The sequence below is a fragment of the Castor canadensis genome, chromosome 16 (genome assembly GCF_047511655.1).
Source record: "Castor canadensis chromosome 16, mCasCan1.hap1v2, whole genome shotgun sequence".
NCBI classification, from domain to species: Eukaryota; Metazoa; Chordata; class Mammalia; order Rodentia; family Castoridae; genus Castor; species Castor canadensis.
The window spans coordinates 31,934,774-31,956,735 of NC_133401.1; the positions used below are offsets into that span (position 1 = coordinate 31,934,774).

Here is a 21,962-nt window from a genome sequence, read left to right on the forward strand (position 1 = left end):
GCTACAACCAGCGAGGCGCTGCCTGAAGTCCCACCACGGCGCAGACGCATATGTCCGACGCCCTTAACCATTAGAGTGGAAGGCCGAGCCCCTGGAGACCCGAGGCCCCGCGGTGCCTGCACGCACGGGTGCGAAAACCCAGGCTCTGTGCTGCCCACACCTAGACCCGCTAGGTTGCCAGGAGTAGCAGGCTAGACCGCTTTACCCACGCAGGCCCGAAGTCACAAAGCTTCCATTGGTCGAAGGCCCGGCGAGTAGGAGCTTCCATTGGTAGAGGTCCGGAACGCCTTCCATTGGCAAAGATTCGGCCAGCGGTGGTTTTCATTGGTCCAACAATGCAGAGAAGCGCATGGCCTTGTGGGAATTGTAGTCATAGCGTCCTTGGCCCGGCTGCCATTGTCCCGCTGGCTACTCGTCTGGTGGTCCCCTTGGCGGAGGAGCTCGTTAGCTTGAGGGTCGCCTTGGACACCTGTACAGTACTCGTCAACCCAGGATGGACACAGAAGACGAAGCGGTCGCAACGGCAATGACCGCGCAGCCGCCGGCAGTACAGTTTCAGGTAACAATAACAACAATAACGGCCGCAGCGGGCTCCGGGCCTAGCGTCTCCCACAGAGACTAGCCCTCGTTATTTCCCGCGGCACGCGTGGCGGTTCCACACCGGGAAGTAGGAGCCGGGTCTCGGTGTATGTTCTTGGAGGACCCGCCTCCCTGCCATCCCAAGGCCGGGGGCCACTCCCGGAAGGACCTAACAGACCCGATTCCCCCGTCACTTCGGTCCTCTCCCCTCCCCCCACCCCGCGCGATGTAGTCCTCGGCGATGACAGGCGACTGAGCAGCTATGGCCGAGCGCCCAGGTGGCGGGTACTGTAGCATAGGTATGCTGTAATGCATGGAGTCAGCATCACATCTAATAGGACCTCCGCACCGCCAAGCCCCTATCTTGGGAGGAGGGTATAACCTCTTTGTGGTAACGCCGGGTCGGCACCCTGCAAGTTAGTGTGGCAGGAGCGATGCCAGGGTCACAGTATAGGCTGGCTGGCTGCAAAACCATCAGGACACAAAAGCTGCAGCACTTCTAGGCAAACTGTTGTCCATGGAGTGCTGCCTCTGCCTAGCAGGGAAACCTAAAGCCAAAAACAGTTTCTGCTTCTTCAATTATATATTACATACTTCCTATCTCTTTTTTTAATGGTTGGTTTGTTTATGGGAGATTTGCATTATTTCAGATTCAGTACACAGGTGAGACTCTTGGTAAAGTGCAGATCTTCAGATGTGTGTTATCACAAATTTGCATGTGGTCATGGCCACACTGTATTTGTTCTTGGCAGAGAATGAGCAGTATTAGAAAGACTTGAGAAAAAGTGTGTTATCTTTTGCTGTGTAACAAATAATCCAAAAGGGGGAGGAGGAAGAATGATGGGGGGGGGAAGCTTAACTAAGATATATTTTAAGCACATAATGTAAATATCACACTGTATCCCCCTGTACAATTATTATAGTCTAATTTAAAGAGAACAACAACAAATCTTAGTGACCTGAAATGACAGCAAATATTATATCACAGTTTCTGATAGGTAGGAATTTTGGAATAACTTAGCTGATGGTTCTGACTCAGGCTCAGGAGGTTATAGTTCAAGATGCCAGCCTAGCCACTGTCACCTGAGACTTACCTGGGACTGAAGGATCTGCCTTTAAAATGGGTCACTCACATGGTTGTTGGTAGAAGCCCTCAAGTCTTCTCCTTGTCGTCCTTCTATGGAATTGCTTGGGTGGCTAAAAGACACCCAAGTCTGGCTTCATTGATCTACCATTTGATCCAGCAATACCACTCTTGGGGATATACCCATAAGACTTTGACACAGGTTACTCCAGAGGCACCTGCACACCCATGTTTATTACGGCACTATTCACCATAGCCAAGTTATGGAAACAGCCAAGATGCCCCACCACTGACAAATGGATTAAGAAAATGTGTTATCTATACACAATGGAATTTTATGCAGCCATGAAGAAGAATGAAATGTTATCATTCGCTGGTAAATGGATGGAATTGGAGAACATCATTCTGAGTGAGGTTAGCCTGTCCCAAAAGACCAAAAATCGTATGTTCTCCCTCATATGTGAACATTAGATCAAGGGCAAACACAACAAGGGGATTGGACTTTGAGCACATGATAAAAGCTTTAGCACACAAGGAAGGGGTGAGGATAGGTAAGACACCTAAAAAATTAGTTAGCATTTGTTGCCCTTAACACAGAGAAACTAAAGCAGATACCTTAAAAGCAACTGAGGCCAATAGGAAAAGGGGATCAGGAACTAGAGAAAAGGTGAGATCAAAAAGAATTAACCGAGAAGGTAACACACACGCACAGGAAATTAATGTGAGTCAACTCCCTGTATAGCTAGCCTTATCTCAACTAGCAAAAACCCTTGTTCCTTCCTATTATGGCTTATACTCTCTCTACAACAAAATTAGAAATAAGGGCAAAATAGTTTCTGCTGGGTATTGAGGGAGTTGGGGGGAGAGGGAGGGGGCAGAGTGGATGATAAGGGAGGGGGTGGGGGCAGGGGGCAGAAATGACCCAAGCTTTGTATGCACATATGAATTAAAAAAAAAAAGAAAAAAAAAAGTCTGGCTTCCCATAGAGTGAGTGATCCAGAAGAGGGGAAGGGGGAAGCTGCATTGTGCCCTCAGCTCACAATTCACACTCATTTCCACAGTAACCTGTCAACCTTGCCCAGTGCAGGAGGAGACTATACAAGGTCTGGGAATCATGGGGTGGTCATTTTGTTGGCTGGCCACCAAAGGAGCAAGGACCAAAAGTGGAGGGCTTCAAGGTCACATATATTAGTTTCTTGGGGCTGCTGTAACAAGTCACTGCACATTTGGTGGGGCTTAAGACAGTGTACAGTCTAGAGATAAGAAGCCTGAAGTCAGCCTCACTGGTCTGGAATTAAGGTGTGAACAGAGCCACCCTCCCTACTGAGATTCTTTTCCAGCTATGAGAACTGTAGACCTGGCATTCCTTGCCTTGTGGCCTTTTGTCACTCTTCAAAACTAGCAGTGTAGCATTTTGCTTTAGTGGTCATATTACCTCTGTCTTCAAAGGTCAGATCTCCCTCTTTGCCTGTTATAAAGAAGCCGTGGGCTGGGGATGTAGCTCAGTGGTAGATCACTTGCCTAGCATCCTCAAGGCTCTGGGTTCAATCCCCAGCCCTTCAAGGAAAAAACCCAAGAATTTATGGCTGCATTTAGGACACACCTGAATAATCCATGATACCTCCCAGTTTTAACATCCTAATAACATCTGCAAAGTCTATTTTGCTATATACTCTGACATTCACAAGTTGTAGAAAGTAAGACCTGGGTATCTTTGGGGGACATTATTTAGCCTACTACAACCAGGCTTTAGGTACAATGTCATACTGTATTCAGAGGTGACAAGGGTCCATTCAAGTGTATGAAGCAGAACTGGCATGAAGTTGGAAAAAAACTACTCAGGTGTCTGAGGGATGGGGTTAAGAGAGATAACTGAGAGCTGTACTTAGGCAGTGGGAAAAGAGTGGGAGGTGGGGCCTAGTGACCAGATGCTGGCTGGTGCTAGGGTGGCCTGGTAAGCAGTAGAAGTACACATGCAGGACAGAGGTCTGAGCACAGCCCTTCCTCTCTAGACCCCAGAAATGCAAGGCAAGAGGGCTACATAGAGACTCACAGATACCAAGGAGCATGAATTCCTGTATGGGGACCAAGAGGAGACAGCAGTAGAAGTATGTATGCAGGACAGAGGTCTGAGCACAGCCCCTCCCCTCTAGGCACCAAAAGTGCAAGGCAAGAAGACTTCAGGAATACTCACAGATAACATGGAACAGGCTCCTCCTGAATTCCAAGAGGAGATAGGAAGGGTGCCTCCTTATGTGATGTCACTGAGAGATCTCACGGCCAAGGTGGACCAGTACTCAATGGACCTGGTTTCTGGGCTGTCACCAGCAACCCATTCAGAATAGGCCATGATGGCTTGTGGGGCTGAGAGGAAATGTATCAGATTGGCAGACCTGAGTGGAAAATGAAGGCACAGGGATGGGAACAGAGACCTCTGTTTTTCAAGCAAAAGCTTGTGCATATTTCCTGTCAGGCACATACCACCTGCACAAAAATTTCTTTAGCATTGCTAAGTCTACTTATGTTTTCTTAAAAGGAAATAGATTTTTAAAAATTGAAGTGTTTGGGGTGTGGCTTTTGATTTGTATTTCTCTGGTCACTATAGTGATATTGAATTTTATTTTATTTTATTATTTATTTAATTTTTTGCAAAACTGGGGATTGAACCCAGGGCCTTATATTGCTAGGTGCGCGATCTACCTTTTGTTTTGTTTTATTTATTTTTTGAGATAATGTCTTGCTAACTTTTGCTTGGGCTGGACTCAAATTTTTGATCCTCCTGCCTATGCCTCCCAAGTAACTGGGACTCTATAGGTATGAGCCACCACACCCAGCTTGAACATCCTTTCATGTGCTTATTTGCCATTTGTATATCTTCTTTTATAACTTCTTTGAAGAAACATCTTTTGAGGTTCTTTGCTTCTTTTAATTAGATTGTCTTTTTTTTATTGAGTTGTGAGAGTTCTTATGTTCCTCCCACCTTTGATAGTACTGGGGTTTGAATTTAGGGCCTTGCACTTGCTAGGCAGATACCTTACCCATGAGCCATAACCCTAACTCTTTTTTGCTTTAGTTTATTTTTCAGCTAGTGTCTCATGCTTTTGCCCAGAGTCAACCTCAGGCTGCAATCTTCCTACCTCTACCTCCAGAATAGCTAGAATTATGCATGCACTACCATGCCTGGCCCTATCAGAGTGCTTTATATGTTCAAGATACAATTCTCTTTTCAGATATGTGATTTGTGTTTACTATGTATTGTTCACTTTCTTCAGAGTAGCCTTTGAACCACAAAAGCTTTTAGTTTTGATGAAGTCAGAATTTCTTCACATTTTCTTTTGTTTGTGCTTTTGATTTCATATCCAAGAACCCTTTGCCAAATCCAGGGTCATAAAGATTCATCCTATGCATTCTTCTAAGTGTTTTTTACGCTTAGCTTTAGCTCTTATATTTGTATATTTGTTTCATTTTGAGTTAATTTTCATATATGGTATGAGGTGGGGAGCCAGCTTTGTCTTTTTTTGCATGTGATTTTATTCATTTGTTCTATAGGAAGTGTTTTTCAGTCACTTAATTCCCATCTCAGCCCAAAAGGGTGATGTTTTGTATACATGGAAACTGGGAGGCAGAGATAGGTACATACTTGGTGCCTCTTGGGAAAGAAGTAGCTGAACCAAGACTCTGATCTGGATATATCTGGCTTTCAAGTGTGGCAACAGCCAGCCTACAGAGGGTTTTGTGGGACATGTTACCACAGTTGATATGTTGTATCAATTTACAGAAGTTGAAGTTTTCTACTTAAAAATCAGGCCTTATTTCCACCTTGTGTCCAGAGATTGGCAGTTCTGAATACATGAGCTCTATATGTGCCTGCATTCGGTCAGTTCTCAGTCCCTCCTGCCCCTTTAGACAGGGAATATACTGCCTATAACTTCTGGCCCTTCTCCTCACAGGGTAAGCCCTTGTATGGGCTCTTAAGCTTGCCAGCTTCAGTCACGTGAGCCTTCTGGCCCTGACTGTACATCACCCTTTTCAGGGAGGATAAGCTAAGGATCAGTGACTATATTAGTTAGCTCTTGCTGATTAACAGCCTATCCCAAAACTTTGTATCTTAAAACAGCAGTCAGTGGGTTAGGCTGTTTTCTGCTGGCACTCTGATCTGTCTGGTTAGTTGTAGGTCAGCTGTGGTTGCCTTTATGGATTTTGCTGGTTGTATTCACATATCCTCACTATGTAACTTACATGAGTGGCCCAGTAGGTGGCCAGTGAGACCTGACTTAGAACCTAACATTCTCTTAGAACATCTGCCTGCCCATTTTCTCCTTTTCCAGTCTTCCTCCACGGGGAAGTACTAATGGAGATAGTCCAACTGATTGGGAATGTGTATGATATTTCAGGAGCCAGTGACCTTCCGGGATGTGGCTGTAGACTTCACCCAAGAGGAGTGGGGACAGCTGGATCCTACCCAGAGGACTCTGTACCGTGATGTGATGCTGGAGACCTTTGGGCACCTGCTTTCTGTGGGTAAGGCCTGCTTCCCAAGCTGTGGTGGCTGACTCTTCCTAAGTTATAGATTATAGGTCTTTGGTGTAAGGATCTTACCTGAGTCCTCATTGCTTGTGGGGTGCCTATGTGAGAGAGGAAGAGGGTCTGTCCTTTGTATCCTAGTGCAAAGACTTATTGTGAGTTATTCATCTGTCCTATTGGTCTGGGCTGTAGCCTGTACTGATTCTTTACTTCCAGAGCAGCCTCCAACCTCCTGTGCCTTTTCCTCTTTCCAGGTCCTGAGCTTCCCAAACCTGACGTCATCTCCCAGCTGGAGCAAGGGGCTGAGCTCTGGGTGGTTGGGAGAAGAGTCACCCAAACCTGCCATCCAGGTGAGAACCCACCAAGTGGATGTCCCTAACAGGGTATCCCAAGAGGCCCCTGGAGATGCCATTGATAAGGGTAGTGTTCCAGGGTTCTCAAGACCACACCCTTTCTTAGGAGGCCTCAGAGGACTCACACCCATGAAAAATTATGGCCAAAGGATACAGAGCAAAACCAGCAAAAGAAAAAGGTTCATGAGGCAAAGTCCAAAGGAAACCGGACACAAGCTTCTTGGTCCTCTACCTATGGAGTCACACTGGATGTGCTCGGTTTTCCCAGCAGTGAGTTGTGACAACAAATGATGAATATTCTCTCCAGGGAGTCTGGTTAGAGACTTAGCATCCTGGTGGCCAGTCAGTCACACCGGCACCCTCTGCCTAGCATGTATCAAGATTGCAGTATTTGGAGGCTGGGCACCAGTGGCTTCTCCTGTAATCCTAACTACTTGGGAGGCTGAGATTGGGAGAATCATGGTTCAGGACCAGTCCTGCAAAAAGTTTGGAGGACCCTATCTTCAAAAATAACTAAAGCAAAGTAAACTGGAGGTGTGGCTCAAGTGGTGGAGTGCCTGCTTTGCATGTGTAAAACCCTGAGTTCAAAGTCTGCCCCATAGACACACAAAAACAAAAATAAAAAATGATTCCAATATTTGGAGTAAGCCTCATTGTGTGTGCAGTGTGGGTGCCATGAACCACTCCTACCAGTTAGGATGGTGGGAACCCTTTCCAAATCCAAGTTCCCAGATACAGGGCAAACCTTAGCCTGCCCTGTCAACTATTCCTGCATAGTGCTCCACAGCCTCCTCACCTGTGATCTCCCTCCTATTAGTACCAAGGTTATTTGCCTCCTCTCCAGTGATGGGAATCCTGCCCATTTTGTCTTCTGTCATCCTTTCCAGATCATGCCCTCTCTTTCCTGCATGCCCTTCTTGGTGTGTGAACCTATGCTTTATTGTTTCTATTTTGTTCTTGCATATCTAGATTATATAAACCTGTTCTTCTGCTATTTTGTTATAAGAAAGGATTGAATTCAGGGCCTACACCTCGAGGCACTTCACCAGCCCTTTTTGTGACAAGTTTTTTGAGATCAGATCTCAGGAACTATTTGCCCGGGCTGTCTTTGAACTGTGATCCTCCTGATATCTGCCTCCTGAGTAGCTAGGATTACAGGCGTGAGCCACTGGTGCCTGGCTTAGCTATTAAATATCTTAAATCCAAGTTAGAGTGCTCAGAAGAGAGAGCATTTTTCACACAGAGCAGGAACTCTCAGTCAGCTAGTGCTGACTTGGCATCTCAGAGATGCCAGGATGGATGGCTCTGTGATTCCATGGCCTTTTCTTGATGTTGGTATGACTACAGCAGGTCCTGCCATCACATCTGTATCTCAGATAGGGAGAAAAGGAGGAACGGAGGAATAGTGCCAGCCAGTATATCCTCTTTTATTAGAACTCCAGACATCATCCATTTGGGTCTCTGATCAATACTGGATTACTCCCATCTACTCTGACCCTAGTTGTTACTGAAGATGGGAAGGGAGTCTAGATCATCTAGATCATCATTGCTGTGTTAGGCAAATGCAGTATGGTCATGGGATGCACAACCAGCAGACCCTGCAGCTCACCCTTCCACTCAAATCCTCTGGCACCACCTGGAGCTTTCTGACTCTCCGGGGAAACACATGTTCCTCCGTGATGGGGTGTGATCCTCACCCTGGGACCATGAGTCTGTAGCAGGCCCTCTGTCCCTTCCCTTTTATTGGTTGCCACTGCTGTAACTTCAGACTCATTTTTGAACAACAAATTCTCAACATCTGGTCACAGGTCTTATGCTGTAACTGAATCCAGTTAACACTGACTGCTTGCACAAGTCAGGTGTGTGACATCAAAATCTTGATAGACAAAGTGTTTTAAGAACTTAATATCCAGAGTGGGAATGTAGCTCAATGGTGCAGCGCTTTCCTTACATGTCCCGGTTCCATCCCCAGCACCACAAAGAGAAAAACAAAAACAACTAATATCTAGACAATTATAAATGTTCCAGAAGCAGAAGGATTTTAGAACTTGATGTTAAAACAAAAACATGCTTTCCCTGTAATACTTAACATTAGTTCCCTGTTGCTACTGTGGCAAAATCCCACAATCTAGGTACCTTGAAAAAAAACCACAGCTTTAGCTAGGCGTGGTAATACCTGTATTAGCAGCACTCAACAGGCAGAGGCAGGAGGATCATGAGTTTGAGGCTGGCCTGGGCTACATAATGAGACCCTACCTCAAAAACAAAAACAAAAAACCCACAGCTTTATTTTCTCATAATTATGGAAGTTAGAAGTCCACAACTGGCTCCTTTTGGCAGCTCTAAGAGAGAATTCATTTCCTTGTCTTTTCTAGCTCCTAGAAGCGGCCCATATTCCTTGGTTCATAGTCCTCCTTCCATCTTTAAAAGCACATCACTCTGACCTCTGTTTCCTTCATCACATCCCCTTCTCAGACTCAGGCTGTCCTATGTCTCTTCTATATGCTGCCTCTGTCTTACATAGACCCTTTAGGTAAGGTTTAGGGCTCCAGGATAATCTCCCATTTTAAGATTCCTAATTTACTCCAGTTCTGCAGCATCCCTTTTGTCATGTAAGAACACATACAGTGTTTTGGTGGACAGGCACTGTGTAAGTCATGAGCCTGTCCTCACCCCTGTTGCTCGTCTTGCTTCACTTCTCACTGTTTCCTCTCAGTGCGTATTTGGCCTCACTTGCTGCAGTTCCCCTGGCTGACTGCAGTCTCAGCCCTTCTTTCCCTTCCACTTTCCATGGCCTGCTTTCCTTCTGTGGACCTGTGGCTTCCCAAACTTCAGGCTCAGTGGTGTTGGAGGCAGCTAGGCCCCAGGTGAATTCAGGTTGGAGCCTCTCTCAAGCCTGGATGCTTTCTGCTGTTCTTCGCCATACGATATCACATCAGCACAACTGTCAGTGGCTTCAAATCTCCCTACTCTGTCTTCCTCTGTCCTATTCCCACCAGCAGCATCCGTCTGGCCCAGGGTTGGTACTAAGGTAGCATTTAATCTGGTACCTCTCTCAGCTGCCTCCCATTCAGCAAATGTTCCTGAGCACCCACCACATGCTGCCTTTGATGCTGGGAATGAATCAGAGAATGAGACAGACAAGGCCAAGCTTTGACTCAGCTTTGGTCAATGTGGGGTGGGAGATATTGCTGAGAAGTGGATGCCAATGCCAGGCATTCATCAATTGATGAAAACTAGAAAAACAAAATCTCACTTCAGGAACATAGGACAAGGTATTATGCCCCTGGAATAGCCAGGGAAGAGGTAATGCTGAGGCAGACAGATGTCCAGGTTGAGGGTTCCAGGCAAAGGAAGCAGCTTGTGCTCCTGAGAAGGGAGCAGGGAGGACATCAGCAGGACAGTGAAGCAGCCAGCAGGGAGCACAGTGAGCAAGGAGAAGTCAGAGAGGGTGAGGACAGGGGAGGACAGCACATTATCTGTCCATCATCAGAAGTGGAGTGCAGGTCAGTAGAGGTCTAACCAGAACTGACTTCTGGTGGGGACGTGGGCAGGTCTGTTTAGTTTTTTGTACAGCTTTATTAAGATATGATTGATTTTACACACAGTGTAAAATTCACATATTTTAAAGTTTGCAATTCAGTGGTGTTTGAGTGTCTTCACAAATTCTGCATCCATCACCAGTACTTAGTTCCAGAACATGTCATCACAGTATTAGTCACTTTGAGCCACCACAGCAAAGCCCCACAGCCTGGGTAGTTTAAACAACAGATATTTATTTCTCACAGTTCTGAAGGCTGGATACTGACTTGGTTCCTGATGAGGGCCCTTATTTGCAGATGGCTGCCATCTCTCTGTATACTCACAGGGTAGAGAGAGGAAGGATCAGGCCTTTGGTATCTCTTCTTAACGAAGTGCACTAATCTAACCTGGACATGGTGGCAAATGTCTACAGTCCCAGCACTCTTAAGGCTGAAGCAGGAGGATTGAGAGTTTGGGGCCAGCCTGGGCTACATAGGGAGACCCTGCATCAAAAGTGTGTGGTTTGTTTGTTTGTTTGTTTTTCGGTGGTGGGGGCTTAATATATCATGAGGACTCCACCTTCATGACCTAATCACTTCCCAAAGTCCCATCTCAAAAATACCATCACATCCTGGACTAGGACTTAAACTTGAATTTAGAAGGATATAAATGTTCAGGTCATTACACTCACCTCAAAAGCTGCTCATTAGAAGGTACCTCCATCTTTCATAGCCCCTGGCAGCCCTAACTATCTCTGTCTCTATGGATGATGTGCCTTTCTGAACTTTGTATAAAAATGGATTCTTAGAACACATGGCTTTGTGTCATGTGACATGTGAATGGTTTCAAAGCTCTTATATGTTGAAGATATGTCTACACTTTGTTCTTTTTTATGACTACCCATTGTTTGGACTGTCCATTTGTTAGCCACTCATCCGTTGATGGGCATTTGGGTTGTTTCCACTTTGGCTTAAGAATAATTAGTGCTGCTGGAAACATTCATGTGTGGACTGACTTGTGTTTTATCAGACCCTTCATCCCCCTCCCCACTGGCCCAGTGATGTGTAGAGTTGAGTTTGGATGCTTGAAAGAGTAGGGGGCCTTGGGACTAGTCAGCCTCAGCTCCTCTAGCACCTCTCTGATGGCCAGGCTCTCATTTTCCATTGACTCCCTCCATCAGTCACTGAGACAGGTATTTTTGAGTACCTACTACCTGGTACCTCTGATCACTGACTTGACATTCATATGATGAGATAGACCCTGAATGAATGGACATATGATGTTATCAAGGCAATGCGTGAGCAGGTGAGGGGCTTGACAGGGCTGAGGGTGAAGCAAAGCATGGTCCCAACAACATCCACATCCTGATCTTCAGACCAGTTTGCTGGGTTATTGAATAGGCCTGATATAATCATAAAGGTAATTATAAGAAGAAGGTCCTGATTTCAAAAAAAGAAAGTAAGAGGGTCAGAGTCAGAAAAGGCTGTGTGACAACAGAAGCAAAGACTTGAGAGAGTTGAAGATGCTACACTGCTGTCTCCCTTGATTCTCCTCTAGAGCCTCCAGGAGAAGTCAGCTCTGCCGACATCTGAATTTTAGGACTTCTGCATTCCAGAATTGTAAGATGCGAAGCATGTGTTACTTTAAGGCACTAAGTTTGTGGTAAGTTGTGACAGCATTAGACAGGAAACTAGTACATTTTCACCAGTAACTGGCCCAGGAGTGAAGCTTTATTTTAGGGCAGGGCACTTGGTATCACAGTAAGAGAGTCAAGGAACTTGCCAGGCAAGTCATTAGATCCAGGGAGGTCATTAGAATCCTGGATCAGCAGCAAAAGTCTAAGATTTTTCCCACAACTTCTCAGAGCTCTTTGGTTTTCTTTCAGATTGGGCACTTGGACCTGAAGACTACACTTCCCTCAAGGCACAGGACCTCCCTAAGGAGGAGCCATCCCCCAGTACAGAGAGGGAAGAGCTGCCGAAGGAGGGCCCATGTCCCTCCATGACTGGGGGAGCCTGGAAGCATGAGGGTCAGCACCAGGCACTCAGAAAGAATCCGAGTAACTTGAGGCAATTGGAATTTAGCCTCAAGGAAAGATCAATTCAGAGTCAGGGCTGTGAAAGTCTCAGACTTGGGGAAAACTGTGTCCTAAGTTCAAACCCAGATCCATTCCTGGAGATTTCTAGGAAAAAATATTTCTCGGTTTACGACTCACAAGTTAAAGACTCAGAACATAATGCAGGCTTAGTCAGTCAGCAGACAAGCTCCCCAGGAACACAGTTCTGTGATGACCGTGGCTGTCCCAAAGCCTCCAATCAGGCTGTGCATGTTACAGAGCTCAGAAAAAGCCAGGTGCAAGATAAACCCTACAAATGCACTGACTGTGGAAAGTCATTTAACCATAATGCACACCTTACAGTGCACAAGAGGATCCACACGGGAGAGAGACCTTACATGTGCACAGAATGTGGGAAAGCCTTCAGCCAGAACTCCTCTCTCGTTCAACATGAGCGAATCCACACTGGAGATAAGCCTTATAAGTGTGCCGAATGTGGGAAGTCTTTCTGCCATAGTACACACCTTACTGTCCATCGGAGAATTCACACTGGAGAGAAACCCTACGAGTGTCAGGACTGTGGGAGGGCCTTCAATCAGAACTCATCCCTGGGGCGGCACAAGAGGACGCACACTGGAGAGAAGCCATATACCTGCAGTGTGTGTGGGAAATCCTTCTCCCGGACCACTTGCCTCTTCCTGCACCTTCGGACTCACACAGAGGAGAGGCCATACGAGTGTAACCACTGTGGGAAGGGCTTCAGGCACAGCTCCTCCCTGGCCCAGCACCAACGGAAGCATGCTGGGGAGAAGCCCTATGAGTGCCGACAGAGGCTGATTTTTCAGCAGACACCAGCTTTAACAAAGAATGAGTGGTCAGAAACCCTCGGCTGTGACCCATCTTTGAATCAGGATGAGAGGACTCACCGGAGCAACAGGCCCTTTAAATGTAGTCAATGTGGGAAATGTTTCATTCAGAGCTCTCACCTCATCCGACATCAGATAACTCATACCAGGGAGGAGGAGCCCCACAGACGCACCCGAAGACGTGAACAGTCCTGTGGTCAGAACTCACAGCAAGTCCGGCATCAGCACCCAAATTCAGGAGAGAACCCTGTGGACCCAACAAAAACAGAACAGCCAGCAAGCAGGGCTCTGGCCTTGTTTGACATCCATGAAATCATGCAGGAGAAAAACCCTGTGCATGTTATTGGTGTAGAAGAGCCTTCCATGGGTACTTCCATGTTATTTGACATCAGAGAATCCACATAGGATGGAAACGCTTCAGATGGCTTTTGGACTTCAGGTACAAAAATGTGGTAAGTTCATAGTGTGTTCATGGCAAAAGAGACTGGGGTAGAAATGCCAGCGGTGATGCTGTCTTTGTAAGGAAGTGGTGCTTCCCAGATACCTGAGGTTGGTGGTTTCCAAATCTGTCAAGCCCAATGCCCCTTTTAACAGATATATTATGATGTTTTTATCCCCAAATGAGCTTACCGTGAGGAAACCTACCCATGGGTATAATGTAGAACAATCAATATATGCCCCCATTTTGTAAAGCATACTTAAAATGAAGGTAATTTATGATTAAAAAAAAATGTGTACTGAATTGATGTGGTATCCAGCCATGTCATTTGGGGGAGATCATGTGTGAAGTTGAGTTAGCATCTCAGTTCACACATTACACACGGGATTTTCACACCTACATCTGTGGTCCACTGGGACCAGTTCTGTGCTTCACAGTCATTGCAGCTTCCTTGGGTTCTGCCCACATTTCAGTCACACACAGCCCAAGTCATGTGACAGAGAAGCCCCCACAAAATTCCACAACTCTCAGGGAACCGAGAATCACAGCTGCTATGACAATCATTGCCTCAGAACACCAGTGTTGCTGTAAGCCAAAAGCTCTCAACATGGTCCTTTTGCCCCTAGAGTACATTTGGTAATGTCTGGAGTCATTTTTGGTCACTTCTTAAAGAAGGTTGCCACTGGCATCTTTAGGTAGAGGTCAGAGGTGCTTGCTGCTCAGCATCCTACAGTGCCCAGGGCAGCTTCTCTACATAGAATTTTCTAGCCCTGAATGTCAGTAGTACCTGCCTAGCAAGTATGAAGCCCTGAGTGCTGCCAAAAAAAAAAAAAAAGAAAATAGTACTAGTGTAGAGAAGCCCGGGTGCAAACTCAGCCCGGCAGTAAAGCCAACATTTTCTAAACTCTGTAACTTGATTGATCAAAGCTGTATAAACAATCATGTATGTTTGGTTTTAACAAATGGAATCATTGGCTAGTTTATACACAATGTACTTTTCAGTATATCCACAGTTTTGCAGAACTCATAATTGGTGTGAATAATCTATGTGGTTTTCTGACTAATCTTTTAGCATCTTAATCGTGAATGTTTTAAAAAGGAACAACATATTTTCATTGGCTCTTCCACCACCCCAGTTTCTACCTATATTACTTTACATCAGTCCAAAAAAAAAAAACATTGTTTCATCCATATTTCTAAATATGTTTCCAAAAGGCCAAGTTTTCCATGTAAATATTTCCAGGCAATAGTGGCCAGGGATAGTGGCTCACACCTATAATCCTAGCTACTCAAATATCTGGACGATTGAGGTTCAAGGTCAGCCTAGGCAAAAAGTGAGACCTATATCAACAGACAAGCCGGACATGGTGGTGTGTGTCTGTGATCCCAGCTAGTTAGGAGGCATAGGTAAGAGATTGGGGTCCAAGTTCTGCCCAGGCAAAACCCCATCTGAAAAATAACTACAGCAAAAAAACGCTGGGGGTGTGGCTTAAGTGCTACAGAATCTGCTTAATAAGTGCAAGGCCCTGAATTCAAACTCCAGGACTGCCAATATCTATATATATAAAACACAGCTGGACCTGAGTTCAATCCCAGCAATGCCCTGAAGTTGTTGTTCATGTTCTTCACTTGCAGTAATGGGAAACAAAGTTCATTTTGCTGAGTATCTGTGATGAATCAGGAAAAACAATATATTGTCCTTATCATACCTAAGCAGATGTCATCAAATAATCTAGTATTCAAATTTTCCTGGCTTCTTGTAATTTTTTTTCTGTTTGTTCTAATAATTTGAATAAGGTATACACGGTTCATTTAGTTGATTTTTTTTCTTAAATTTCTTTTAATCATGTTTCTTATTTAGTTTTTTATTTGTTGGGGAGTAGGGGAAAAAACAATAACCTAAGTTTTTTCCCATCCAGGCTGACCGTTGCACTCTCCTTGCTGTGGTGTGGTTGACTGACTTTTTTTTTTTTTTTCAGTAATGGGTTTGAATGCAGGGACTCACACTTGCTAGGCAGGCCCTCTTACCACTTAAGCAACTTCGCCAACCTGTGGACTGACTTCTGATTTGTCACGAAGCTGTGCTGGGGGGCCCTTTGAGGTCATGTGTCTCCCACCTCAGAGGTCCCACAGAGGCTTGGACCTCTGTGAGGGGACCATTGGAGGCCTTTCTCTGATCTATCAATGCTAGGGAAAGCTGGAACTTATGTTCATATGAAGCAGGACATTCTAATGTCCACAGTGGGAAACTTCACCCTCACTATGATTGCTTTCCTCCAAGTGATCTCCTTAAGGAAAGCCAAGGTTTCTGATCTGTGTCCATGTGGTTGTTGACATAAAGAGAACATGATATGTCAAGTGTAGTCTATTTTTTTTCTTTTTGGTGGGATTGGGGTTTGAACTCAAGGCTTCACATTTGAAAAGCAGGCATTGTACCACCTGAGCCACACATCCAGTCCATTTTGCTCTGGATACTTTGGAGATAGGGTCTGGTGAACTGTTTGGCTGGGCTGGCCTTAAACCCACATCCTCCAGTCCTCAGCCTCCCCAGTATACAAGATTACAGGTGTGAGCCACTGGTGCTTGGATTAAGTGTGGTATCTCAGAACAGGTGTTGTAAAATCCAAGGATACAAGCTTTTTTTTTCTTTTTGGGGTACTGGTGTTTGAACTCAGGACCTCACTCTTGCTAGGCAGGTGCTGTACCACCTGAGCCATGCCTCCAGCCTGTTTTGCTTTAGGTTATTTTTCAGGAACAGTCTCACACTTTTTGTCAGGGCAGTCCTCACACCAAAATCCTTCTTTGCCTCCCAGGTAATTGGGATTGCTGGCATGCATCACCATGCCCAGCTTTTGTTTGGTTGAGGTAGGGTCTTGCAAACCTGTTTGCCTTGGCTGCCCTCAAACCATGATCTTCAGGATCTCTGCCTCCTGAGTAGCTCGGATTGTAGGGGTGAGCTACCATGCCCAGCACTAAATCTACTTTTTAACCTAAAATGAAACAAATAGTGAGCTGTCATGAACCCATATCCTGTCTATAGAAACATTGAATCAGGTGCTCTGGTTGTACAGAGCAGTTGCCTGTTGTGCGCTGCTGTAACAAGGTCGTTCTTTTGTTTGGTGTTTCCCTGCAGGTACATCTAGTGAAGTTAAAGCATACCATCAACATCAGAAATTGGAAGGAAGGAAAATGGATCATGGCACATCTCAGCATGTAAAAATTTGTTCCTAAAAATCAATTGCAGGAGGAAGGTTGGATCTGCTGGGTGTAGAGTTGACTGGAAGATTAATCATCCTGGAAGAAAACACAACAGCAGTTCTTGTACCATGTTGGAACAGTTGTGCGTCAGAACACACTGCCATCAGAACTTCCTGTGTCTTTCTTGTTCTTAGAGGCTGGGAGTGCCATGACTGATGGGGTTTCCATTGCCCTAGACCTGGCTTCCAGGATGCCGTGGATCAGCTTTTCAGTTCCATCTGGAGGTTCTGCAAGGCCCTGTCAGCAGCCCAAGTTGCTTCTCTGCATTCACCTTTTCCTCACATTGTGTTCATGTCTCCATTTCCAGCCCTGGATTTTCACAGCTGACCTATCTTGGCCTGTGCCTTTTGCTATTTCATTCTCAGCAGATTAACTTTCACTTACATAGCTCAGAAAAGAGCATCTTCTGGCAGACTTTCCCTCTGCAATGATTCTGTAAAGGAGTGCTACTTCACAGATGAAGAATATTAGGCACAGGCCAAACGTTACTAGTAACTAAACCAAGGTTACACAGGTAGGAAGTAGTGGAATCAAAATTTGATGTTAGCACCCAGTTGACAGTGTCTGAAACAAATTAGGCTTTGTTCAAAAGCTGACTTCGATGACTTAGTTGTGTCAGAGGCAATGTTTTTTGTGGTTCTTTTCAACCTTTCCTTCATGGTCATGGGGAGACTGTCAAAGCTCCAACCATTGCACCTGTAATCAAGACTGGAGGAAGTGGAGGGAAAGGGAAGGCCAACACTCATCTCTCTAATGTTTCAAAGAAAAGATTTTCCTAGAAGTTTCCATTTCGTGCCCACTTATGACTCACTGGCCAAGACAGTCACAGAACCATCCCACTTAATGGGGAAGCTTGAAAAGGTAGCCTTGAGCATATCTGACCTGGTGGATACAGGTAAGAGAGAAAGGTACTGGGAACTGGGTGATGGATAAACAGCTAGTAGCATGTGTCCCTGCTCCTCCAGACCCTTGGAAGAATCACCTGTGCTCCCTATTTCCTTGGTGCCAGCTCTCACCTCAGTCCCCTTACTCTGCCCCTGCTGCCTCACAGAAACCACATGGCATAGCTACATGGCATCACGCCTTGGTATCACCTTCATCTGACTGTGGCATCACTGTCTGAGCCTGCCAACCTCCTCCTTGCAGTACTCGGGCCCTATTGTTCAGGAATTCCTTTCTCTCCTCAGGGGTTCTGGTCCTGTCCTCCTCTTAAGCGTTGGGATACCTGGGGGTATCAGGGGCTCATGTTGTGCCCAGGCCTTTTCCCAGGTGGCATCCACACCCCTGGCTTTGTGTTGCTCACCCCATACCTGAGTGTCTACTGCTTCTTGCTTCTGAGCTTCAGGCCCAGACTGCAGCTGTCTCCTATTGGGTGGCTCCCAAACCCAGTCTACTCAAACAAACATCCCTTTTCCCATTCAGACTGGTCCCTTCCACTGGCCCTTTCATGGGATGGTGCCCACCTGCTATCCCATCTTTGAAGCCAGAAAGTCACCCTTCTTTGATCTCCTCTCCTTCCTTACTCCACAATAGAAATTGCATTTACCATATTAACAGCTGGGGTGTTCACTGTGTGCATCCCCAGGAGTACTGCCAGCACAGGACAGCCAAGAGGGAAGGCAACACACAACCAAGTGCCCCAGCTACTCTGATAGCACACCCCACTTTTGCCCATTCCTCCCCATTGCCCATCAGAAGTGCTCCTCTCCTCCTGGTGGTGGGAAATATGCAGCAGTTATGTCAAGGTTTCAAACAGCTCTGGAAGCCAGGACTGTGATTGCCTTGTTCTCTGCACATTGGCCCTCAAAACGGCAGATACTGAAGAGGGGGTCATGTTCTGTCACTTCTCAGATTGGATGTTGAAATGGCTGAGAGTGCAGCAGCCCCACTGGGTAAGACGAGAATGAGCAGCAGTGGAGGGAACAGGCAGCAGGATCTGCATATCTTCATTTCTCATTTCAGTTCACCTTGTCCAGGCATGATACTCCTTCTTACTTCCTTGTAGATATTTTGAAACAAACTCCTCAGGGGAAATTACCGTAAACAGGAAAATTCATGGTTTTATCTGTTAACACATTCTTTGTAGCAAAACGCGGAAAATATGCAAAAAAATTTTAAAAGCAAAAAACTATGAATATTTATTTAAATTTAACTATTCATAGTTCAGCCATCCAGAGACGGTCATTACTATTTAGATTTTGCCAATTTTCCTTGAAATTTTTTCTTAAGATACATACACATAGTGTACCTTAAGTCTTAAACATAGATATATATGTATATAGTTATCTTGTGTTTAGAAATTTGAAATCCTTTCTAGTTCTTTTGTAATACGTGCTTCTTACTATATGTTGAGCATTTTCCCTAAAACGAGTTTCATGTGGCTTTTTAAAATTATTTTTCAGGAGGATTATACCATTCCTTGTAGTTTACCAGCCTTGAGTTTTCTCAGGGGGATTGGAGGTGTTTCCTGTATATGTGCAGCAGGAGTGTTTATTAATACAACTTCTGTGGAGGGAAGGGCAGTTTATCAGTTACCATCTAAGTTACAATATACAAATCCTTTGTTTGCTGGGAATAAGCCCTGCAGACATATTTGTACATGTTCCGGCTGTTGGTACATGGTTTTCATTATGCAAGTAAAAGTAAAAGATTCAAAACAACCTTCTTGTCCATCATGGAGAACTGGCTAAGAATTTATGGTGGAATAGAGGTTACAGCCTTAAAATTGGAGACTGTGGCCTTGTGCTGGTGGCTCACGCCTGTAATCCTAGCTACTCAGAAGTCGTAGATCATGAGGATTGAGGTTCAAAGCCATCCCCCAGGAAATAGTTTGTGAGACCGTATCTCGAAAGTACCCCCCAAAAAAGGGGCTGGTGGAGTGGCTTAAGTGGTAGAGCGCCTGCCTCGCAAGCATGAGGTCCTGAGTTCAAGCCCCAATACTGCCAAAAAAAAGAAAAAGAAAAAAATGGAGACTGTCCTATACTAACATGGCGAAAAGCTCCATGATACCTTAAGTAAAAACAAACAATATGTAAAACTGTATAGTATGTTCCCACATGTGCAGAGAGGTAACGTTTGCTTACACACATGCACATGATCTCTGAAAAGGTAAGAAGCAAGGTGTACTGACTGCCCTTGGGAAGAAGAGAAGGGACAGAGATGAGAAATAATTTTCATTCTATATTTTTTTTATATTTTTGGAATTTTGAAATGTAAAAGTATTACCAGTTCAAAAAATAAATTTAAATTTAACAAAAAATCTCAACTCTCAAAGTTTTGTTTTATTGTTTACCATCTGCCTCCCCATGCCAGAATGTCCACAGAGCAGGAACTACTGTGTGTCTTTGTCACACCTGTTTTTTATATACTTGTGTGTTGATTTAACAAAGCCAATTGAGTGCATGCAAAACAGCTTCTGCTCTTTGTTGATACCAAAGATGAAAAGTGGCTGGAGCCAGACACCGGTGGCTCACGCCTATAATCCTAGCTACTCAGGAGACAGAGATTGGGAGGATCACGGTTTGAAGCCAGTGGGCAAACATTTGGCAAGCCCCTATCGAAAATACCCATCACAAAAAGTAGCATAGTGGCTCAAGGTTTAGGCCCTAAGTTCAAGCCCCAATACCATTAAAAAAACAAAACAAAACTGGAATCCACATGTAAATTTCCAACTTACTTTATTAATTCTCTGAATCAGTCAGCCCAACACATGTTGTATAGGAGATCCTCCAACATAAATTGTGGCCAACAGCCAAGTCCTCCACTCCCAATGGTAAGTGCATATCCTCCAAGATACTCTAGTTTTTCTGCAATGGATATCTATGAAGAACTCTACATCCAGTCTGACTAGCCACCTTCCTATCAGTTTCTTATAAGAAGATCCAACATGAACATCTTCTAGAGTGCATTTTCCAATGTTACCAACTACATGTAGCTGTTTAGGTATAAACTGAGGGCTGGCCACCTGGCACAAGCAGTAAAGCACCTGCCTACCAAGCATGGAGCCCTGAGTTCAAATCCAATACTGAAAAAAAAAAACTATGTATAAAAATTAAGTACAAAATTCATTTCCTCCATGGCTAGTCATTTTAACTAGTTACACTTCTATGACAGAAAGTTCTATTGAATAGTGCTAGTCTAAAGGTAAGTGACTGATAAGATTTTTTTTTCTTTTATTATTCATATGTGCATACAAGGCTTGGTTCATTTCTCCCCCCTGCCCCCACCCCCTCCCTTACCACCCACTCTGCCCCCTCCCTCTCCCCGCCACCCCCTCAATACCCAGCAGAAACTATTTTGCCCTTATTTCTAATTTTGTTGTAGAGAGAGTATAAGCTATAATAGGAAGGAACAAGGGTTTTTGCTGGTTGAGATAAGGATAGCTATACAGGGCATTGACTCACATTGATTTCCTGTGCGTGGGTGTTACCTTCTAGGCTAATTCTTTTTGATCTAACCTTTTCTCTAGTTCCTGGTCCCCTTTTCCTATTGGCCTCAGTTGCTTTTAAGGTATCTGCTTTAGTTTCTCTGCGTTAAGGACAACAAATGTTAGCTAATTTTTTTAGGTGTCTTACCTATCCTCATCCCTCCCTTGTGTGCTCTCGCTTTTATCATGTGCTCAAAGTCCAGTCTCATTGTTGTGTTTGCCCTTGATCTAATGTCCACATATGAGGGAGAACATACGATTTTTGGTCTTTTGGGCTAGGCTAACCTCACTCAGAATGATGTTCTCCAATTCCATCCATTTACCAGCGAATGATAACATTTCGTTCTTCTTCATGGATGCATAAAATTCTATTGTGTATAGACACCACATTTTCTTAATCCATTTGTCAGTGGTGGGGCATCTTGGCTGTTTCCATAACTTGGCTATTGTGAATAGTGCCACAATAAACATGGGTGTGCAGGTACCTCTGGAGTAACCTGTGTCACAGTCTTTTGGGTATATCCCCAAGAGTGGTATTGCTGGATCAAATGGTAGATCAATGTCTAGCTTTTTAAGTAGCCTCCAAATTTTTTTCCAGAGTGGTTGTACTAGTCTACATTCCCACCAACAGTGTAAGAGGGTTCCTTTTTCCCCCGCATCCTCGCCAACACCTCTTGGTGGTGTTGCTGATGATGGCTATTCTAACAGGGGTGAGGTGGAATCTTAGCGTGGTTTTAATTTGCATTTCCTTTATTGCTAGAGATGGTGAGCATTTTTTCATGTGTTTTTTGGCCATTTGAATTTCTTCTTTTGAGAAAGTTCTGTTTAGTTCACTTGCCCTTTTCTTTATTGGTT

At 44.9% G+C, this 21,962-nt stretch overlaps 1 protein-coding gene across 2 annotated transcripts; it reads left to right on the top strand.

The window, feature by feature from the left end:
* The first annotated feature begins 362 nt into the window (after positions 1-362).
* Znf8 (zinc finger protein 8) lies at positions 363-20,579 on the top strand. Of its 2 annotated transcripts, none has more exons than XM_074058564.1 (5): positions 363-559; positions 6,058-6,184; positions 6,442-6,537; positions 11,948-13,423; positions 16,557-20,579. In XM_074058564.1, the coding sequence occupies exons 1-4, from the start codon at positions 494-496 to the stop codon at positions 13,387-13,389; spliced, it is 1,731 nt and encodes a 576-aa protein (XP_073914665.1). In that variant the 5' UTR covers positions 363-493; the 3' UTR covers positions 13,390-13,423; positions 16,557-20,579. The 2 variants fall into 2 exon arrangements, with proteins under 2 accessions (XP_073914665.1, XP_020017511.2); XM_020161922.2 differs by having other exon boundaries at positions 11,948-13,436; positions 16,557-20,577.
* The last annotated feature ends 1,383 nt before the right edge of the window (positions 20,580-21,962 follow it).

Excerpts from the sequence above, each read along its gene's own strand:
- Znf8 (XM_074058564.1), top strand. The coding sequence starts at position 494 with ATGGACACAGAAGACGAAGCGGTCGCAACGGCAATGACCGCGCAGCCG. Across the intron at positions 560-6,057 it reads CGCCGGCAGTACAGTTTCAG|GAGCCAGTGACCTTCCGGGA; the intron begins GTAACAATAACA and ends ATGATATTTCAG. Across the intron at positions 6,538-11,947 it reads CACCCAAACCTGCCATCCAG|ATTGGGCACTTGGACCTGAA; the intron begins GTGAGAACCCAC and ends GTTTTCTTTCAG.